We start from the raw sequence: 19,183 nt of genomic DNA on the forward strand, positions 1-19,183 counted from the left end.
GGCTGAACAACACGCTGCTGAATAACCAACAAATTACAGAAGAAATCAAAAAGAAATCAAAATATGCATAGAAATGAATGAAAATGAAAACACAACAACCCAAAACCTGTGAGACACTATAAAAGCAGTGCTAAGGGAAAAGTTCATAGCAATACAGGCATACCTCAAGAAACAAGATCAAAGTCAAATAAATAACCTAAGTCTACACCTACAGCAACTAGAAAAGGAAGAAATGAAGAACCCCAGGGTTAATAGAAGGAAAGAAATTTTAAAAATTAGGGCAGAAATAAATGCAAAAGAAACAAAAGAGACTATAGCAGAAATCGACAAAGCCAAAAGCTGGTTCTTTGAAAGGATAAATAAAATTGACAAACCATTAGCTAGACTCATCCAGAAACAAAGGGAGAAAAATCAAATCAATAAAATTAGAAGTGAAAACGGAGAGATCACAACAGACAACACAGAAATACAAAGGATTATAAGAGACTATTATCAGCAGTTATATGCCAATAAAATGGACAACGTGGAAGAAATGGACAAATTCTTAGAAAAGTACAATATTCCAAAACGGAACCAGGAGGAAACAGAAAATCTTAACAGACCCATCAGAAGCACAGAAATTGAAACTGTAATCAGAAATCTTCCAGGTAACAAAAGCCCACGTCCAGATGACTTCACAGCTGAATTCTACCAAAAATTTAGAGAAGAGCTAACACCTATCCTCCTCAAACTCTTCCAGAAAATTGCAGAGGAAGGTAAACTTCCAAACTCATTCTATGAGGCCACCATCACCTTAATACCAAAACCTGACAAAGATGCCACAAAAAAAGAAAACTGCAGGCCAATATCACTGATGAACATAGATGCAAAAATCCTCAACAAAATTCTAGCAATGAGAATCCAACAACACATTAAAAAGATCATACACCATGACCAAGTGGGCTTTATCCCAGGGATGCAAGGATTCTCCAATATCTGCAAATCAATCAATGTAATACACCACATTAACAAATTGAAAAATAAAAGCCATATGATTATCTCAATAGATGCAGAGAAAGCCACTGACAAAATTCAACATCCATTTATGATAAAAACTCTCCAGAAAGCAGGAATAGAAGGAACATACCTCAACATAATAAAATCTATATATGACAAACCCACAGCAAACATTATCCTCAATGGTGAAAAGTTGAAAGCATTTCCCCTAAAGTCAGGAAGAAGACAAGGGTGCCCACTTTCACCACTACTATTTAGCATAGTTTGGGAAGATTTGGCCACAGCAATCAGAGCAGAAAAAGAAATAAAAGGAACCCAAATTGGAAAAGAAGAAGTAAAACTCTCACTGTTTGCAGATGACATGATCCTCTACATAGAAAACCCTATAGACTCCACCAGAAAATTACTAGCACTAATCAATGAATATAGTAAAGTTGCAGGATATAAAATCAACACACATAAATTCCTTGCATTCCTATACACTAATAATGTGAAAATAGAAAGAGAATTTAAGGAAACAATTCCATTCACCATTGCAATGAAAACAATAAAATACTTAGGAATATATCCACCTAAAGAAACTAAAGACCTATGTATAGAAAACTATAAAACACTGGTGAAAGAAATCAAAGAGGACACTAATAGATGGAGAAATATACCATGTTCATGGATCGGAAGAGTCAATAGAGTGAAAATGAGTATATTACCCGAAGCAATCTATAGATTCAATGTAATTTCAGTTTAGATATATTTGCTTGGATTTTTTTCTTTTTTAATAGAAGTCTTTGGTATCAAAATGGGGCTTCCCTTGTAGCTCAGTCAGTAAAGAATCTGCCTGAAGTGCAGGAGACCCAGGTTTGATCCCTGGGTTGGGAAGATCCTCTGGAGAAGGAAATGGCAACCCACTCCAGTATCCTTGCCTGGAAAATCTCATGGACAGAGGAGCCTGGTGGGCTGCAGTCCATGGGGTCTCAAAGAGTAGGACATGACTGAGCGATTGACACTATTGATTCAGAAGAATCAATATAGTGAAAATGAGTATACTACCCAAAGCAATCTATAGATTCAATGTAATTTCAGTTAGATATATTTGCTTGGATTTTCTTTTTTCATTTTTTTTTTTTTATAGAAGTCTTTGGTATCAAAATGAGTCCAAAACTATCATCTGAACAAGCAGGATGTGCACTCAACAAGCCTCATTCTCTATTTGGGACTCACATCTCTTAAAATGTCTTCCACATTCTCTGACCACTCCTTTATTTTAATACATGGGATTCACTCAAGGAGTCAAAATCAGAAGGTGGGAATTGTTGCTCATTGATGGGCTCTTCTTTCTGCAGAAATGGAAGAGTATTGATCTAATTTTTATTGCCTCAGTTGCTCTCTTTATCTAGAGAAATCAAACAATTTCATTGGTCAAGACTTCTTTACCTTTACAGAGTTACTTCTGGATAATTGTACATTGAAAACAAAACAATATTTAATTCTAGATATTTTCCAGTGACACTTTGTTTTCTTATTCAAGGTTATTTATTTTTTAATATAAACTTATTTATTTTAATTGTAGGTTAATTACTTTCCAATATTGTATTGGTTTTGCCATACATCAACATGAATCCACCACAGGTATACATTGTTCCGCATCCTGAACCCTCCCTCCCTCCTCCTTCCCTGTACCATCCCTCTGGGTTGTCCCAGTGCACCAGCCCCAAGCATCCAGGATCACGCATCGAACTGGACTGGCAGTTTGTTTCATACATGATATTACACAGGTTTCAATGCCATTCTCCCAAATCATCCCACCCTACCCTCTCCCACAGAGTCCAAAAGACTGTTCTATACATCTGTGTCTCTTTTGCTTTCTCACATACAGGGTTATTGTTACTGTCTTTCTAAATTCCATATATATGCATTAGTATACTGTATTGGTGTTTTTCTTTCTGGCTTACTTCACTCTGTATAATAGGCTCCAAGGTTATTTAAGCATGATCAAGTTTGTTGAACATTTCTCAAAATTCAGACTGACATGTGCTTTCTTTTCACCTAATCACTCAGAATAAGATTATCACAAAGAGAATTTTAAAACTGTATTGTATACTATTGGGACCCATTAAAGTATCATACTTGTTTGTTTTGAAGGGAAGAGTGAAGTATATTTCTCATTTCTCTACAAATGTAAATCTTTCCCAAGCTTGCAAATTTTCTGCTATTGGTCTGTTTGCTTGCAATACTGACAAGCTATTTAGCTGATAACATAATTGCATGGTATTTGCCAAGAGATATTTCTACACAAAATAGTTACCATGGGGAAACCATCTTGAAGTCATCTCTGAAAATGAGCAAAGACATAATTTCTTTTGTAAAGAAAAGGGGGAAAATATTCAGTATTTAATATCTAATCCATCAAATTTATTTAAGATTGGAATGATAATGGAAAAAAATAAATATTTATTTCAAAGGAAAAATATTTTCACAGTAGAAGGAATATTGAATTTTACCACAGTCACCTGCAAAGAGCTTTCTTAGTGTCAAATTTCAAGGATCAAAAACAAAACTAATCATGATCATTTGAACAATATGAATATTTGTTACAAAGGCTTTGCAGAATATTGCTGAAATAAGGTCTTTTGGTTGTATATATATTGAATAAGAATTGAATCTGTGACCATAGTGAATTATAGGATATGGGTAAATCTCTGAAAAATAGGAATAAAGTTCTAAATAATTTTGAACATAAAATCCAGAGAAAAACATGCCCTTCCAAACTGAGTTATAATAATATAATATAGAAAATACATGGAAATAAAAGATATGTTTTCTATAGTAAGCAGAAAGCTGAATGCAAGCCAGAAAGATTGAAATAATTAAATGTATATAGAATTCTGGATAACCTTAAAAGGAATTTAAGGAAATTGTCCAGGATAAACAGATGTCTTAAGTCATTTTCTGATTGTAGTTTTAAATAGAATGTCTTGCACACAAGTAGAAGAGAGAGTGAAGGAGATTCTTCTATGAAAGGAAGAGACTGTATTCACCCCTGGTGTGTTTACCTATAAAAGAGGGGACAGGTATGGGAGTAGGCAGGGAGAGATGGAAGGACCAGAAATGAATGACCATCTACAAGGGCTGAAGTTATTAGGAAATTCAGTGAGTCTTGGAATATAAAGCTAACATGTTCATGTTTCAGAGTGATTTCTTCCTCTGAGAAGGAAAGAAATGTTCTTATCCCAAAATAATATAGGAAAGAGGATGGATAGAAACTCAATGCCCAGTACAAAGGTGGCATTTGCTAAAAGATGGACACCTGACAGGCAATGAATTGCCACTGATAGTCTATGGTGACAGTATTAATAGAGTCCTTGTTTTGACTTGGTTGAAAGAGCTGTGACATGAGGGACCAGGAGGTAGTTCAGGATTCAAACAAATCAGAAACTCTGAACATTTCAGTGTTTACAACTTCTTTCTTTCTGTTGCTCTGGAGTGAGGAGATTGAGTAAAAGATGACTTTAATGGACCAGCGTGGTCTAATAGATTGATCTTCAGATGGCTCCAAAACTTTGTTCATAGTGATTCTAGTGGAGGTGATGGAAACCCAGCTGAGCTATTTCAAATCCTAAGATGTGATGCTGTGAAAGTGAGGCACTCCATATGCCAGCAAATTTGGAAAATCAGCAGTGGTCTCAGGACTGGAAAAGGTAAGTTTTCAATCCAATCCCAAAGAAAGACAATGCCAAAGAATGTTCAAACCACCACACAACTGCACTCAACTCACATACTAGCAAAGTAATGCTCAAAATCCTCCAAGCTAGGCTCCAACAGTATGTGAACTGAGAAATTTCAGATGTTCAAGTAGGATTTGGAAAAGGCAGAGGAATCAGGAATCAAATTGCCAACATCCATGGATCATAGAGAAAACAAGATAATTCCAGGAAAACATCTACTTCTGCTTCATTGACTATACTAAAGCCTTTGACTGTGTGGATCAAAACAAATTGTTGAAAATTCTTAAGGAGATGGGAATACCAGGCCACCTTACCTGCCTCCTGAGAAATCTGTATGCTTGTTAAGAAGCAATAGTTAGAACCAGACATGGAACAACAGAGTGGTTCAAAACTGGGAAAGGTATACATCAAGGTTGTATATATCACTCTGCTTATTTAATTTACATGTAGAGTTCATCATGTGAAATGCCAGGTTGGATGAAGCACAGTCTGAAATCAAGATTGCCAGGAGAAATATCAATAACCTCAGATATGCAGATGACACCACCCTCATGGCAGCAAGTGAAGAGGAACTAAAAGCCTCCTGATGAAAGTGAAAGAGCAGAGTGAAAAAGCTGGCTTAAAACTCAACATTTGAAAAACTAACATCATCATATCTGGTCCCATCACTTCATGGCAAATAAATGTAGAAACAATGGAAACAGTGACAGACTTTGATTTCTTGGGCTCCAAAATCACTGCAGACAGTGACTTCAGCCATGAAATTAAAAGATGCTTGCTCCTTGGAAGAAAAGCTATGACCAACTAGACAGCATATTAAAAAGCAGAAAAATTACTTTTCCAACAAAGGTCTGTCTAGTCAAAGCTATGGTTTTTCCAGTAGTTATGTATGGATGTGAGAATTGGACTATAAAGAAAACTGAGCACTGAAGAATTTAACTGCAGCATTGAACTGTAGTGTTGAAGAAGACTCTTGAGAGTCCTTTGGACTTCAGGAGATCAAACCAGTCAACCTTAAAGGAAATCAGTCCTGAATATTCATTGGAAGGACTGACACTGAAGCTGAAGCTCCAGTACTTTGGCTACCTGATGCAAAGAACTGAATAATTGAAAAAGACCCTGATGCTGGGAAAGATTGAAGGCAGGAGAAGAAGGGGACGATAGAGGATGAGATGGTTGGATGGCATCACTGACTCAATGGACATGAGTTTGAGCAAGCTCCAGGAGATGGTGGTGGACAAGGAAGCTTGGCATGCTGCAGTCCATGGTGTTGCAAAGAGTAGGATACGAATGAGCAACTGAACCGACTGACAGGTGGCTCAGGGGCAAGGAACCTGCCTGCCAATGAAGGAGATGCAACAGATGCTGGCTTAGGGCAATCCTTACTTCCTACCCTGGAGTAGGAAATGCAACCTACTCCAGTATTCTTGTCTGGAAAATTCCATGGACAGAGAAGCCTGGCAGGCTACAGTCCAGGGTGTCAGAATTAGACACAGCTAAGCACAGCACAGCACATAGTTAATTTGCAGTATTGTTAATTTGGAGTTGCAATTATATATATATACAATTTTTCTAAATTATAATTTCTAAATTCATTATAGATTATTATGATACCAAATATAGTCCCTATGCTATACAGTGAATCCTTGTTGTTTATCTGTTTTATGTACAGTGGTGTTTATCTGTTAATTCCATGCTTCTAATTTATCCTTCTTCCTGCCTCCTGATTGCTCATTATTTTTTATGACCTTGTACTGTTCCTCTTGAGATTGGTTAGCCTGGATAAAATACCCTTTTAAGGACCATGACCTTCAAATGTTACCCTCTGTTCTATTCTGTACTATCAGATTCTTAACAGTATATTCTTTCTAATATATATGCACCTCCGTGTTTAAAGAATATGAACACACCAAAGAGGGTGTGTCATGGGGCTGAATCAGATAATTTCCTAACCTGTCTGCCTATTCTGCTATTGTACACATCTAAAACTATGATATAATATATTTGTACTAAAAAAAAAAAAAACCAGAGGAAACAAAAATCATACAAGCCTAGAGACAAAGATAGTATCTTAAATAGTAATAATTCATATATCTATGACTCTCTCTCATGGCTTCCCAAAAGTCACCCACTGATTTCTGGGACTCCTGAGAAAATGCTTTACTTATATACACAATTGAGTAATTTTACCCTTCAGTGCTTATCACATTCTTCCCTGGCTGCCAAGGCAAATGAGACCAGGCTTGCTATTGCCATGTGTCAATGTGGGTAACAGATGCTGATAAGCCTTGTCTATACTAGTTACTGCTAAACAATGTCACCGTTTTCCAATTCCATCATGACTATCAGCTGCTATCTCTATCCTGATGAATTGGCTGGTACATACTGGGGGCAAGGACACTCTTGATATGCGAAATCCTCAATACATGTTAATACTCAAAATTTAAATTCACCAAAGTCATATAGTACTCCAAACACTAATAATCTGTACCTTCAATATATTGATGTCTTTGCTGTCTTGCATGATCTATTTTATACAGCACTAGCCCCTCAAGATGGTGTCTTGAGGAGTGTCTGGGTGCCTCATATACAAAGATTAACATGGACAAATTAGTTTGGGAAACCCCAGTATGTATAAAAATAAAGATTTCTGTACTGTAGGGCTTTGTATAGGAGCCTTGAATATTAATATATTAGCGTATGTTGTGAATATCAAGAAAATAAAATGTAATTTCCCACAATCTATCACGGCATTTCTTTTAATTTGTAAAGTTTCTGATAGAAGTAATTTTCCAAACAGTACAATTTAGGAAAAACTTTATTAGATTTTAGTGAAAACAACTATTTGTGGGGTTAAATACTGACAAAGTTGTTATTTAAAATATATAAATAAAATGCTACGACCATATTTTTTTTTAAAAAAAGGTTCTATAAATAATTTTTTAAATTATCTTCAGGGAGATAGATTCAAATTATGCAATGTTTAGAAGCTTGCCAGATTGCCAAGATAAAAGTATAGTAACTAATTAGAAGAGTTCTTAAAACTGTAAAATATTTTTGGAAAGAGATGTTTAAAATTTTATGTGTGGAATTTTAATGAAAATCCTACTCAAGTTATTTTATATATACTTTTCCGATGACTTTGCCAGTTCCTCTTTTTCTCACCTCTAAGTATCAGAATGATGCCTTTAGAATCTGATGTGAGAAGAAAAATGTGAAGAAGTGTTAGTTGCTCAGTCGTGTCTGACTCTTTGTTCTCCTCGGTCCATGGGATTTCCCAGGCAAGAACATTGGAGTGGGTTGCTATCCCCTCCTCCAAGGGATCTTCCCAACCCAGGGGATCAAACCTGGGTCTCTTGCATTGCAGGCAAATTCTTTACCATCTGAACCACCAGGAAAGCTCAGGATCTGGCATACCAGAATTAAATATTAGGTCTATCTTTTATTAGCTGGATAATTATGAACAACTTAATTTCTCTAAGCTTCAGCTTCTTATTATAAATTAGAAATAATAATAACAGCTAATATATATTTTAGACTAATAATTGAAATGGTAAATTTAACACACTTAGCCTAATGTCTGATATACACACATACACATATACAATTATGATGCAGTTTTTAGAAAGTCTGAGATAGGGTGGTATGATTAGAATCTTCTCATAGATTCAAGTTCAGAATAGGCACATATTCTCCCAACTGGTTTGCCTTGGAACTGAACTGAGATCATTCTGTCGTTTTTGAGATTGTACCCAAGTACTGCATTTTGGAGTTTTTTGTTGACCATGAGGGCTACTCCACTTCTTCTAAGGAATCCTTGCCCACAGTAGTAGACATATGGTCATCTGAATCAAATTCACCCATTCCCAACCATTTGAGTTCACTGATTCCTAAAATGTCAATGTTCACTCTTACTGTCTCCTGTTTGATCACATCCAATTTACCTTGATTCATGGACCTAACATTCCAGATTCCAACGCAATATTGTTCTTTACAGCATCGAACTTTACTTTCACCACCAGACACATCCACAACTGGGTGTTGTTTCTGCTTTGGCTCAGCCTCTTCATTCCTTCTGAAGCTATTTCTCCAGTCCTCCCCAGTGGCATATTGGATACCTACTGACCTAGGAAATTCATCTCTTAGTGTTATATCTTTTTGCCTTTTCATGCTGTTCATGGGGTTCTCAAGGCAAGAATACTGAATATACACGCTTATACTTTGGCCACTATATGCAAAGAGACCTTGGATGGAAAAGACCCTGATGCTGGGAAAGATTGAGGGCAGGAGGAGAAGGGGACAACAGAGGATGAGATGGTTGGATGGCATTGACTCAGTGGACATGAGTTTGAACTAACTCTGGGAGATAGTGAAAAACAGGGAAGCCTGGCATGCTGTAGTCCATGGGGTCGCAAAGAGTCAGACACAACAACAGCTCCCAATTGACCACAGTGTCATGACTTGGAAAAAATTCAAGAAACTTATCAACTGCCTCCCCTTACATTATCATTCCAGTTCAGAGAATTTAGATGGGAGTGGAATTTTATATTAAATTAGTGGCTTGTCAACATTGCACAGTGTTAGTCTCTTCTAATTTAACCATCAATGTTGAAAGATTGTTTTACCTGCCAACGTGCATAAGTAACGAAGCAGTTGCTTAGATAACAGAGATATATCCTATGTGAAACTTAAACTCCTTCATATGTTTTCCCATCACATCCTTATACTTCCTCCTTCATAGCATTCATCACACTTGATAATATTTATTTATTTGCTTTCCACACTAAATTGTAAGCTCAGTATCAGCAGCCACTTTATCTTTCTTGGTGGTAACCATATCTCCAGAATCTAATGTACTACCTAATACAGAGGAAAGTGAAAGTGAAGTCTCTCAGTCGTGTCTGACTCTTTGCGGCCCCCTGGACTGTAGCCTACCAGGCTCCTCCATCCATAGAATTTTCCAGGCAAAAGTACTGGAGTGGGTTGCCATACAGGGGAGTTCCATCAATATTTGTGATACTGAGAACTATAGTGTACACTTTGCTTCTTGTGGCAAGTGTACCATGATTACCTTATATTAGGAATAATACTATCAACCAAGATTCTAGAAAAGTGTCAAACTTAAAAAGAAAAGTAAAGCAAAACATACAGGTTTTTATCCCCACCCTCCCAACCTTGCCAAAAATGGTTGAGATAAGTTTGTGATTTGTGTTTAAGAGAACTCCATGCAAAATAGAAAAAGAAAGAGGTGTTTGGTTGGAGATGGGGCCTTTTTGACCTTATGTGACAGAATCAAAGGAGAAGGGAGAGGGGTCAGAAAGAAACAAAGAAACCAAGGCGGCAGAAAATGCAGAAGGCATAAAATGTAAGAAACAGCAACATGAACAACAGAGAGAGTGTGTCTGGTGCTGGGAAAGAGAACTAGTAACAGACAGAGGAAAAAAATCAACTGTGTCCTCTGCCAAGGAAGAGGAGGCATCAGGTCCATAAGCCTTAAAGGATTTCAGAGGCAGGTAGCCGATGGTTCTAGTGCTAATGCTAGACAGTAATGGAGGAGTTTAACAGAAGTCATTCCACCCACTGGCACACACCACCTCAGCACCTGATCTCGTTACAGAGTGTGCATAAGAGTTTGAGATGAGGACTGGCATTCTCTATATTATCACCATTTAACAAAGATGATGGAAGTATCACTGGTTAGTACTCTTCTATCAAAGCAAAGCCTCTTTTCTAGAATAATTTTTAACCCATGATTCCAGACATCAAAAATTATATCATCTCGCTTGTCTTTAAAAAGAGAACCTGCCATTAATTTGTAAGTTCACCAGCAATTTCCTATGTTCCTGTTATACTCATTAGAAAAGATGGCTTAAAATCTACTCTGTGGTCTGCCAAAGCAGAAATGGCTTCTGTGATTATTTTAACTTGAAATTGGAAAATAAATAAACATATTTTCTTCCTCTTAGAGAGCTGTACATTCAGATGCAGTTTCAGTTGCTTGATATATGGGAGCTAATTATGCTAACTCACACGACTATTTTTTTTTTTTTTCTAAGAAGATCAAGGCTTCGTTCCACCTGAGAACCATGGTAACATTCAGAATGCTCTTTAAAAACATGAAAAGAAATTTTTTGTTCAGAACAACAAAAATTATAATCACAGAAAGCAAACTGTTATAGGCCTTGATAAAATTGCTAACGAGGACAGAAAAGGAAATTTTCTTTTTGTCAATCATGCCCTCTAGTGGAACGATTGACAACAGAAAAGAGCTTGCTTTTGGAGAGTGGAGCTTATCCTTAGTTTGCTGCACAGTAGAGCATTTGTCAGACACGACTGAGAGACTTCACTTTCACTTTTCACTTTCATGCACTGGAGAAGGAAATGGCAACCCACTCCAGTGTTCTTGCCTGGAGAATCCCAGGGACAGGGGAGCCTGGTGGGCTGCCGTCTATGGGGTCGCACAGAGTCGGAGACGACTGAAGCGACTTAGCAACAGCAGTAGCAGGGCATTTGCACAAAGGCAGATTTATATACCTTTTTCTTCAAACATCCCTGGAGCATAAATATAATAAACTATTGATTATTCTATTTGGTATTGTGCATTCCGATAAATTCTCTCATCTGAAATAATGGATTGTGCAAGAACTGTGTGCACTGGCTACACAATTTAGCTTTGGTGAAGGATTGTAACCTCAGAATATGTACAGTGTGCCAGAAAAAAGATATACAGCTACAGTGACAGCATTGATTTATTCTCCATTCTGTCAATGACAAGCAGACTAAAGGAGGGTTCCCAATTTACAAACTTAGGTTTCTGTATAATCAGTTTATGAAGCCAGATTATAGAAATGTCCACTGTGTGTTCAGTTAGGAGGTGAGTGACCTGGGGGCTATTTTCCAAGACAACAAAAAAGAAAAAGATGTTACGGTATTCAGCCCTGTTAGCAGCTGTATTGACATAATTAAGAAAAAGCATATTTTTCCCCTGTAATAGTCGAATTAATCCAAAACATGCCTGTAACATTAAGATTTTTACTATCCCCTTGGAGAATAAAGGAGAAGAAAATTCATAGGAATGTACAGACTTTATGTGATTTAGGAAACTCATGTACAGAAAAATCACAAAGTTGGATTCCTTTTCTAACCTTCAGAAACTATGATTTAGGGGGCACAAGTGGAGTTCCACCCCTTTGGTTACAAGATTCACTCATTAAAACAGTTAGCACCCTTGAAAAGAGTAGGAGGAAATGTGCATGCAAATGTTTTATTTACCCCGTGCCTGGAACCCAAGATCAATACCTTCCGCTGTCCTCATTATGGAGAACAAGTGCTTCCTAGGTTTATTTACTTGTTCAGATTCTAAAGCTCATCAAATATAAAGGAAGTCTTCTTCATTGTAGAGGTTGTGAATACTGCATGTCAAAACAGGGAAATGATGTACTTTTTGAGAATTTTTCAGTTTGCTTACAGTTCAACATCTCCAACTTTTATGAGAGTCTGCAGGTTTTTCAGATATACAACTCAGATGTTATCTCTACTGTGAAAAGCAAGCTCAATTTGATTGCAGTTGTTTATGATCCAGTTGTCCTGACCTCTTTGCCAAAAAGGGTGTTTATAATCAGCTAATTTGTATATTTCCAGCTTACATGATGCAAAAAAAAATTTTGTGTCAGAACAAATGCCAAAGACTGTGTAGAATAATCAAGTGAGAAAAGGATGGCCTGGGGAATAAAATACTAACACATTTAGTTTTGAGCTCAATCATGTTTGAGTCAGAGTATCCAACACAATGCAGGGTATAATCAGTTTTTTTAAAAGTAAATCTGAGGAAGATCAATCCTCCAGGGTAATAATCATTATTTTTAAGAAAAAAGGATTTGCAATTCTCCATAAAATATTAAATTTTTGAGAAAAAAAAAATCACCTGGCTCTCAAGAGACCAGATTAATTTGTGGCTTTGCCAAACCAGTAGAGTAGTTTGGCAGATGTCACTATGCTATCTTCAGAATCAGTAACTTTACCTGCCAAATGGTAGTTAAGTGACAAATTCAAGAACTTTTTTTTTTGAGTCAATTCAGTATCTCCAGTGCCTAGCATTGGGTCACAAAAATGGGGGGAACCTCATAAATATCACCTAGTGAATAAACATGAATAACTCATATCACTGAATTGTGAAAATTAAAAAGATACATATAAATCACTTTGAAAAAATCTTTAAATAAATTAACATGATTTCTGACTAAGAGCATCTAATCCTCTGTGTCATTATTGTAGTGTGCTATAGGGAAAATATCTTTTAATCATTTTATGTTTGTAAAAATGTAAAATGGCATCAAAGGATATCTCACAATTTGCATTTGAAATGCTCTAATTATCCTATTATGCTAAATATATAAAGAATTTGCAATTGCAATGGAAATATTAAAGAGCTATCTTTAAAAGCAACAACAAAACAATATATATACATATATGTGTGTGTGTGTGTATGCCATCTTCTACACCTGTCTCATAGAAGGATATTTTTAATGAAATGTGTTCCTACTCTTAAAAGTTCAGAACTACATCTTACCATTAGCAGCATCTTTAGAGAAAATTTCAAGCATCATACAATATCTGAAAGCTTTTTCTGGAGCCACATGGGTAGTGAGACAGGCTGTTTACCTGAGTGGAATGGGCTTCAACGGAATGGGGTAGGCTTCATACTCCTTAGTATTGTATAGGGTCTCTAGTAGTTTCCTCTGGCGTGCCATTCTGAAGTGAGGGTAATGGAATTGAGAGGATGGAAGGCTGACAGTGGCAAATGGGTTGTGTGATATGAAGAGGTAACCTGGTTTAAAAAGAGCACTAAACTCTTCATTGTGTCTTACAGGATATGAATGATTACCCTCCGGTATTTAGTAAACGAATCTACAAAGGAATGGTGGCTCCCGATGCTGTCAAGGGGACACCTATAACGACTGTTTATGCCGAAGATGCAGACCCACCTGTAAGTTGAAGACGTTCATTAATACTCTGAACTAAAGGGAGAAAATTTTAACACTTATAAATGACCCAGTTCCCAAGACAGCACCATGAGTCTGTGCGTTCCACTCTATCCCCTCTCTCACATTTGATGCACTCTTGCCTGTTGCACACACAGGTATAGACCGTATTTCAAGTGATTATTATCCAACTTAGATAATTAAGGCTATGGTTTTTGTTTTACTGTGATTCCATATTTAGTATTTGTCAGTTTATCTAATACTAATGATAAATATGTAATATATAAAGAATTATCTACATTTGCAATAAGTATAATTCAGTTTCTTTGTTTGGAACTCCATAGGTTTAGTTTAGCCTAGATAAGTTTTATCCTTAAGTGTTTTCCATCTTATTTACATTTCATCAGCAAACACTAAATCAACATATAACAATATTACGTTGAATGTGCTAATTTTGGTAAGCTAAAATTGTTTTGCTTTTAGAACATATTTCATAGATTTTCATAGATGTCCTAAATTGCCTTTCAAGATAGAGGGTTTCTAATTAAATTATAGCAGAAGTGAGGTAAATTTTGCTTAATATCATTTCTTAATGTATTAAAGAGAACATATAAAACTAATAGTACTTGTATAAAAATATTTTCTAGAAATAACTTGAGAGTATTTTACATATTAATTATGTATTCTCATAATAGTTGGATGATGAAGATTTGAATTTTTTATCTTGGGTGGACTTGTAGTATAAGTCAGTAGCTGATAAATTCTAGAAAAACGTTAAAAGTATTAAAATAAAACCAGTTTAGAAAAGTAAGAAAATAGAAAAAGACCTCAATTTTATAAGTGACTTAAAATTTCTGTTTTGTGTTGCTAATATAAGCAGTATTTATGTAATGCTATTTATTTAATAAAATATGAATAGCAGTCATAACATTTTTCAGCTTCAGTTATGACAAGCTATATAGTCTTTTGTAACTGTGAGGTCTTAAGAAATAATAATGTTAACATGAAAGCAATGACCTTTCACTCAGAAGTCCCTTTTCTCAAATGTATTAAAATGTCCTTGAAATTGATTTATTGAATCTTGGGAAATATGATAGGCAAAACTTCAGAGCCTTGAACACAACAATAGAGATGGTAAATGTGAAATTGTGGTTTGTCTAAGTAAACTGTCAGAAGTACAAAATATTTTAAAATTAGGAATACAGTTCAATTCAATTCAAGATATGTGTTTTGAGCACCAGCTCCATAGTGATCACTGTGCTAACCAGGTTTTGCTGTCCAGAAACTGACAATCTCATAGGGAAAACCGCACTGCACATAGAAACTATAAAGCACTATGTAAATATAGGGGAGGAAGAATTTTCCTTACTTCCCTTCTAAGTTTTCTGGCTGATCTAATAATTAAACTGGCATAAGACAAATTAGCAAGAGGAAAACAAATTTAAATTTGTACATTTAGGAGCTCATAAAAATATAATGCTTGAAGAAGTGATTAGAGCAGACAGCTTTTATTTTTTAGACCAAGTACTAATACATCTGTGAAGAACTGACAAAATGATGGGTTTGGGCTTGGTGTAGTCATTTAGTAAGGAAGTAATGAGATTTGCCTACATGGCCTTGTCGTCCTTGAATTCCCTGTATCTGGCAGTAAGGTTTTCGCATTCTCTTGGTATAGAGAGGATACCTTTCACACGGAAGATTTATGTTCTTCTTTCCGGGAGACAAAACAGTAGACATGTCCTTCTTACACTGACTATCTCTTAAGTAACTTTAATTCAAAATAATCAACATGCCCAAGTGACACATTTTGGGCAAAGTGCCCTGAACCCTCTCATAAGCAAATACAGCATCTTAAAATACTCATATTTCTAAGAAATGTTCATTAGCACAGAATTTAAGATAGTGTTAAGTTTCCTGACATTAATGATGAGATTCTAATAGTAGGCCTGATGCTCACCTATGTGGGACAGTCTTATTGTGGGTGGCAAAATCCCTATTTCACTTTTGTCACTTGTGACCTTGCAGTGACTTTCAGCCACTGTGGTGATGTGAAAGAAGCTGTCTTGTTCTGTTGTCTGTTTTCTAAATAAGTCATATTACTTATATAAAGTATTTACATAGAGAAAAGTTCTCCTTTTCACTTCCTAAAACCTGTTTATGGAAATTTACCAGACTCAATTGCCATATTAAAGAAGCTCATAGGCTTGTATTCCCAATAGTATTTTTTTTAACTTTTAATATCTAATGCTATCTTTTCAGTAGATGAAAGATGGATGCCAGTCGTCCAACTGGAATACTGAGCATGTGTCTTTCAGTTAGCAAATATATTATGAGATTGAGTTTTGATCCTTGAAACACTTTCAGCTATTGGCATAACTAGTATTCAGCATTGAATTTTCCATCATTGCTACAAATGGTGTCCCTTAAATTAGCATAGTTACAATTTGGCTGTACCTACAACAATCTGAAATAAAAGCTAATTCCATGAAATTTTTTAGAAAATATCAATATAAATTATAGAACTTTCAAAATGCTATGATTGATTTTCACTTTTATTATGTATCAGTGCCATAAATACAGAATAAGTATTTTTTGGATGGGCTTGCCAAGCATTTCTATTCTGTTAGTGTTATAAATATTTATTCATTAAAAGAAGATCGTTTCAGTTTCGTATCTATCTGGGCTCTTAAGTCAGTTTCACTACTTAGGGCTGTGAGTAGCTATAGGTAACATTATGTTTATTTAATGATCTCTCTTCCAAATAAGAAGGTAAGGTCCTTGAGGGCAAGAATCAAAACTTAATCCAGTTTGTTTTTTTCCCACAGTTAACCATGTTTGGTACTTAGTAGAAACATTTGTTGAATAAATAATCAATTATTTCTATGCTATTCAGAATTGACAAAATGTGCCAGATCTTCAGAAATTTAGTTATTTGTGAACTTGGACAAATTTCTTATTGTCTCCAGGCCCAAGTATGGCCATTTGAGATCTGTGAGAATTAAGTGAAGAAAGGCAAATATAATGCTTAGTGCTGCTTCTGCCCTCTCATATAAGTAGATATTGTTGCAATTCTGCAATGATAATTTGCATCTCTAGAGGTTGGCAAGGCATCATGTTTCTTGTGAGTGAAATGAGCATCACCCATTTTAAACTAGAAAATAGCAACTGTAAAACCTTTTGAAGTATCAGATGGAGAAATGGGTAAGATCTTAAAGCCAGGCAGAGCATTGCTATTGAATATAAATTAAGAATTATAAAATGCATGTTGTGCAAGCCTAAAGTGACTAGAGAGGAAAAAAAAGTCTTCTAGGATTATTTTTTTTTCCTTGAATTAAAATTGTTAGGACTTTTATTTTCTGTCTTGCTTTTGTGACAGCATTGACATTATGTAGTTCACCTGAGACGTGTATGGTGAATGACTGATCATTTTGGATATTAAAAATTGCTAACCTTTTCTTTCTGCTCACCAGAGACTTCTCATTCTGAACTGTCACAAGACAAAACTCCAAGTGTAGTTTCCATTCGCATAATTTTATCCTTTCCGAAGCTGTGGACCAAACCACATGATACAGGAGTTCTCTTTGTGGGCAGGGTAAATGTCTCACAGTATAGTGTCCTTCATTAGCAGGTGGACACAGAAAAATATGAATAAATATATTTCGTTCATTTCCAAGAAGTTATGAGGAACCCATGAGGAGCATCTTCTCATTGTTGTACCAATTCTTTCCTTTTAGATCTGAGGAATTTATAGCATTCTTGTTTAAAGTAAATCAGTATTTTGGATTATGTTTAATAGTCGCAATTTTGACAAACTTTCTTATTTGCATATAGTCATGTGAAAAATATTTATATATTGAAGACTTCTTTCTTAGGTTTGACATCAATTTATAAAGTTAATACGATTCATGAAAAGCAATCTTGTAGTTCTCAATAGTAACCGGCTTTAATCAGTGAGTGTTTTCACTTCACTTTTTTTTTTTTCAGAAGGTATTTTTATAAAGGGATAATAATTGCATCTGTGAGGCAAATTTTTCCCTTCTGCTGAGATTTTGAGAGCTATATTATCCTTTCAGAGTTCAGACAAACTACCTGAGAAATTATTTTTAAAGTGATTTCACAGGTGACTTTAACATCCTTTTCAATCATTTGTGGACACTTTTGTTGATCTCTAGAGAGCAAAAAAGATGGTCAGGTCAGTTTTTCTTTTCTATGATGTGTGACTTAGAATGTCATCATGTCACCGAATAATGCCAGGTAATTATGGTGATCTTCTCCAAATGCTTAACCCTCCACATAATCATTCTGTTGCAATCTATTAGCAGAGAGCAAACAGTAAAATGGAAACAGCAACTGTCTTTATCCATGATTTGCTGCTTGCTGGTTTTGTGTGCAATAGTTAAAACTATTCAAGGCTAGGAGTGTTATAAGATTGTATTTTTATCACCAGATAATATGGCTATTCTGTATCATTTTCCATTTATATCTCTACAGATCTGTTTGTCATCACTCACCACATACTGGTTTGTGTTGTTTTGCTCTGTTGATTTAGATTATTGCTAGCAATGTAGTGGAAACTCTGGTTTTAAAGATCAGTGCTTACTAACCGCACTTGCTGACCCTGGAGCATGTCAGGGGAAAGTACACAGCTCAGTGGGATTTTTTCCCTCACAGCAAAGCTGTAAGGGACATAATCAAGAACTATTTTCACAATGCATGTCAGCTTGTGAAAACTGAGATGAGGTAGCCTAGCCTGAGTCCCTTTTGTCTCACATACTTAATTAGAAAAAAACTCATACAATGAAACAGTTGGGACTTGATCTTTAGAATGACAATGGGTTATAATTAGATTTTAAGCTGTAAATGAATACAAAGGCAAAGGTTTATGAGACCGTTTATAAATGATTAAAGTCTTGCTGTTGTTCTTCAGTCACTGTTTTGTCTGATGCTTTGTGACCACGTAGACTACAGCATGCCAGGCTTCCCTGTCCTTCACTATCTCTTGGAGCTTACTCACACTCCTGTCCATTGAGTCAATGATGTCATCCAACCATCTCGTCCTCTATTGTCCCCTTCTCCTCCTGCTTTCAATATTTTCCAGCATCAGAGTCTTTTTCAATGAGTTGGCTCTTTGAATCAGGTGACCAAACTATCAGAGCTTCAGCATCAGTCCTTCCAACGCATATTCAGGGTTGATTTCCTTTAGGATTGATTGATTTGATCTCTTTGCAGTCCAAGGGACTCTCAAGAGTCTTCTCCAGCACCACAGTCCAAAAACATCAATTCTTCAGCACTCAGCCTTCTTTATGGTCCAACTCTCACATCAGTACAAGACTACAGGAAAAACCATAGCTTTGACTACATAGACTTAGCAAAATGATGTCTCTGTTTTTTAATGCTGTCTAGGTTTAATACTATTATAGCTTTTCTTCCAAGGAGCAAGCATCTTTTAATTTTGTGGCTGTAGTCACCATCCACAGTGATTTT

The 19,183-nt window shown here is 35.9% G+C and overlaps 1 protein-coding gene across 1 annotated transcript in view; it reads left to right on the forward strand.

Annotated features, from left to right (window-relative positions):
* Positions 1-19,183, forward strand: part of PCDH15 (protocadherin related 15) — a 1,094,267-nt gene that overhangs the window by 821,474 nt on the left and 253,610 nt on the right. The window contains exon 21 of the mRNA XM_060404607.1: positions 13,588-13,704. Within this exon, the coding sequence (XP_060260590.1) occupies positions 13,588-13,704 (117 nt within the window). The remainder of the gene's footprint in view (positions 1-13,587; positions 13,705-19,183) is intronic.

The sequence above is a fragment of the Ovis aries genome, chromosome 22 (assembly GCF_016772045.2).
Source record: "Ovis aries strain OAR_USU_Benz2616 breed Rambouillet chromosome 22, ARS-UI_Ramb_v3.0, whole genome shotgun sequence".
Lineage (NCBI taxonomy): Eukaryota > Metazoa > Chordata > Mammalia > Artiodactyla > Bovidae > Ovis > Ovis aries.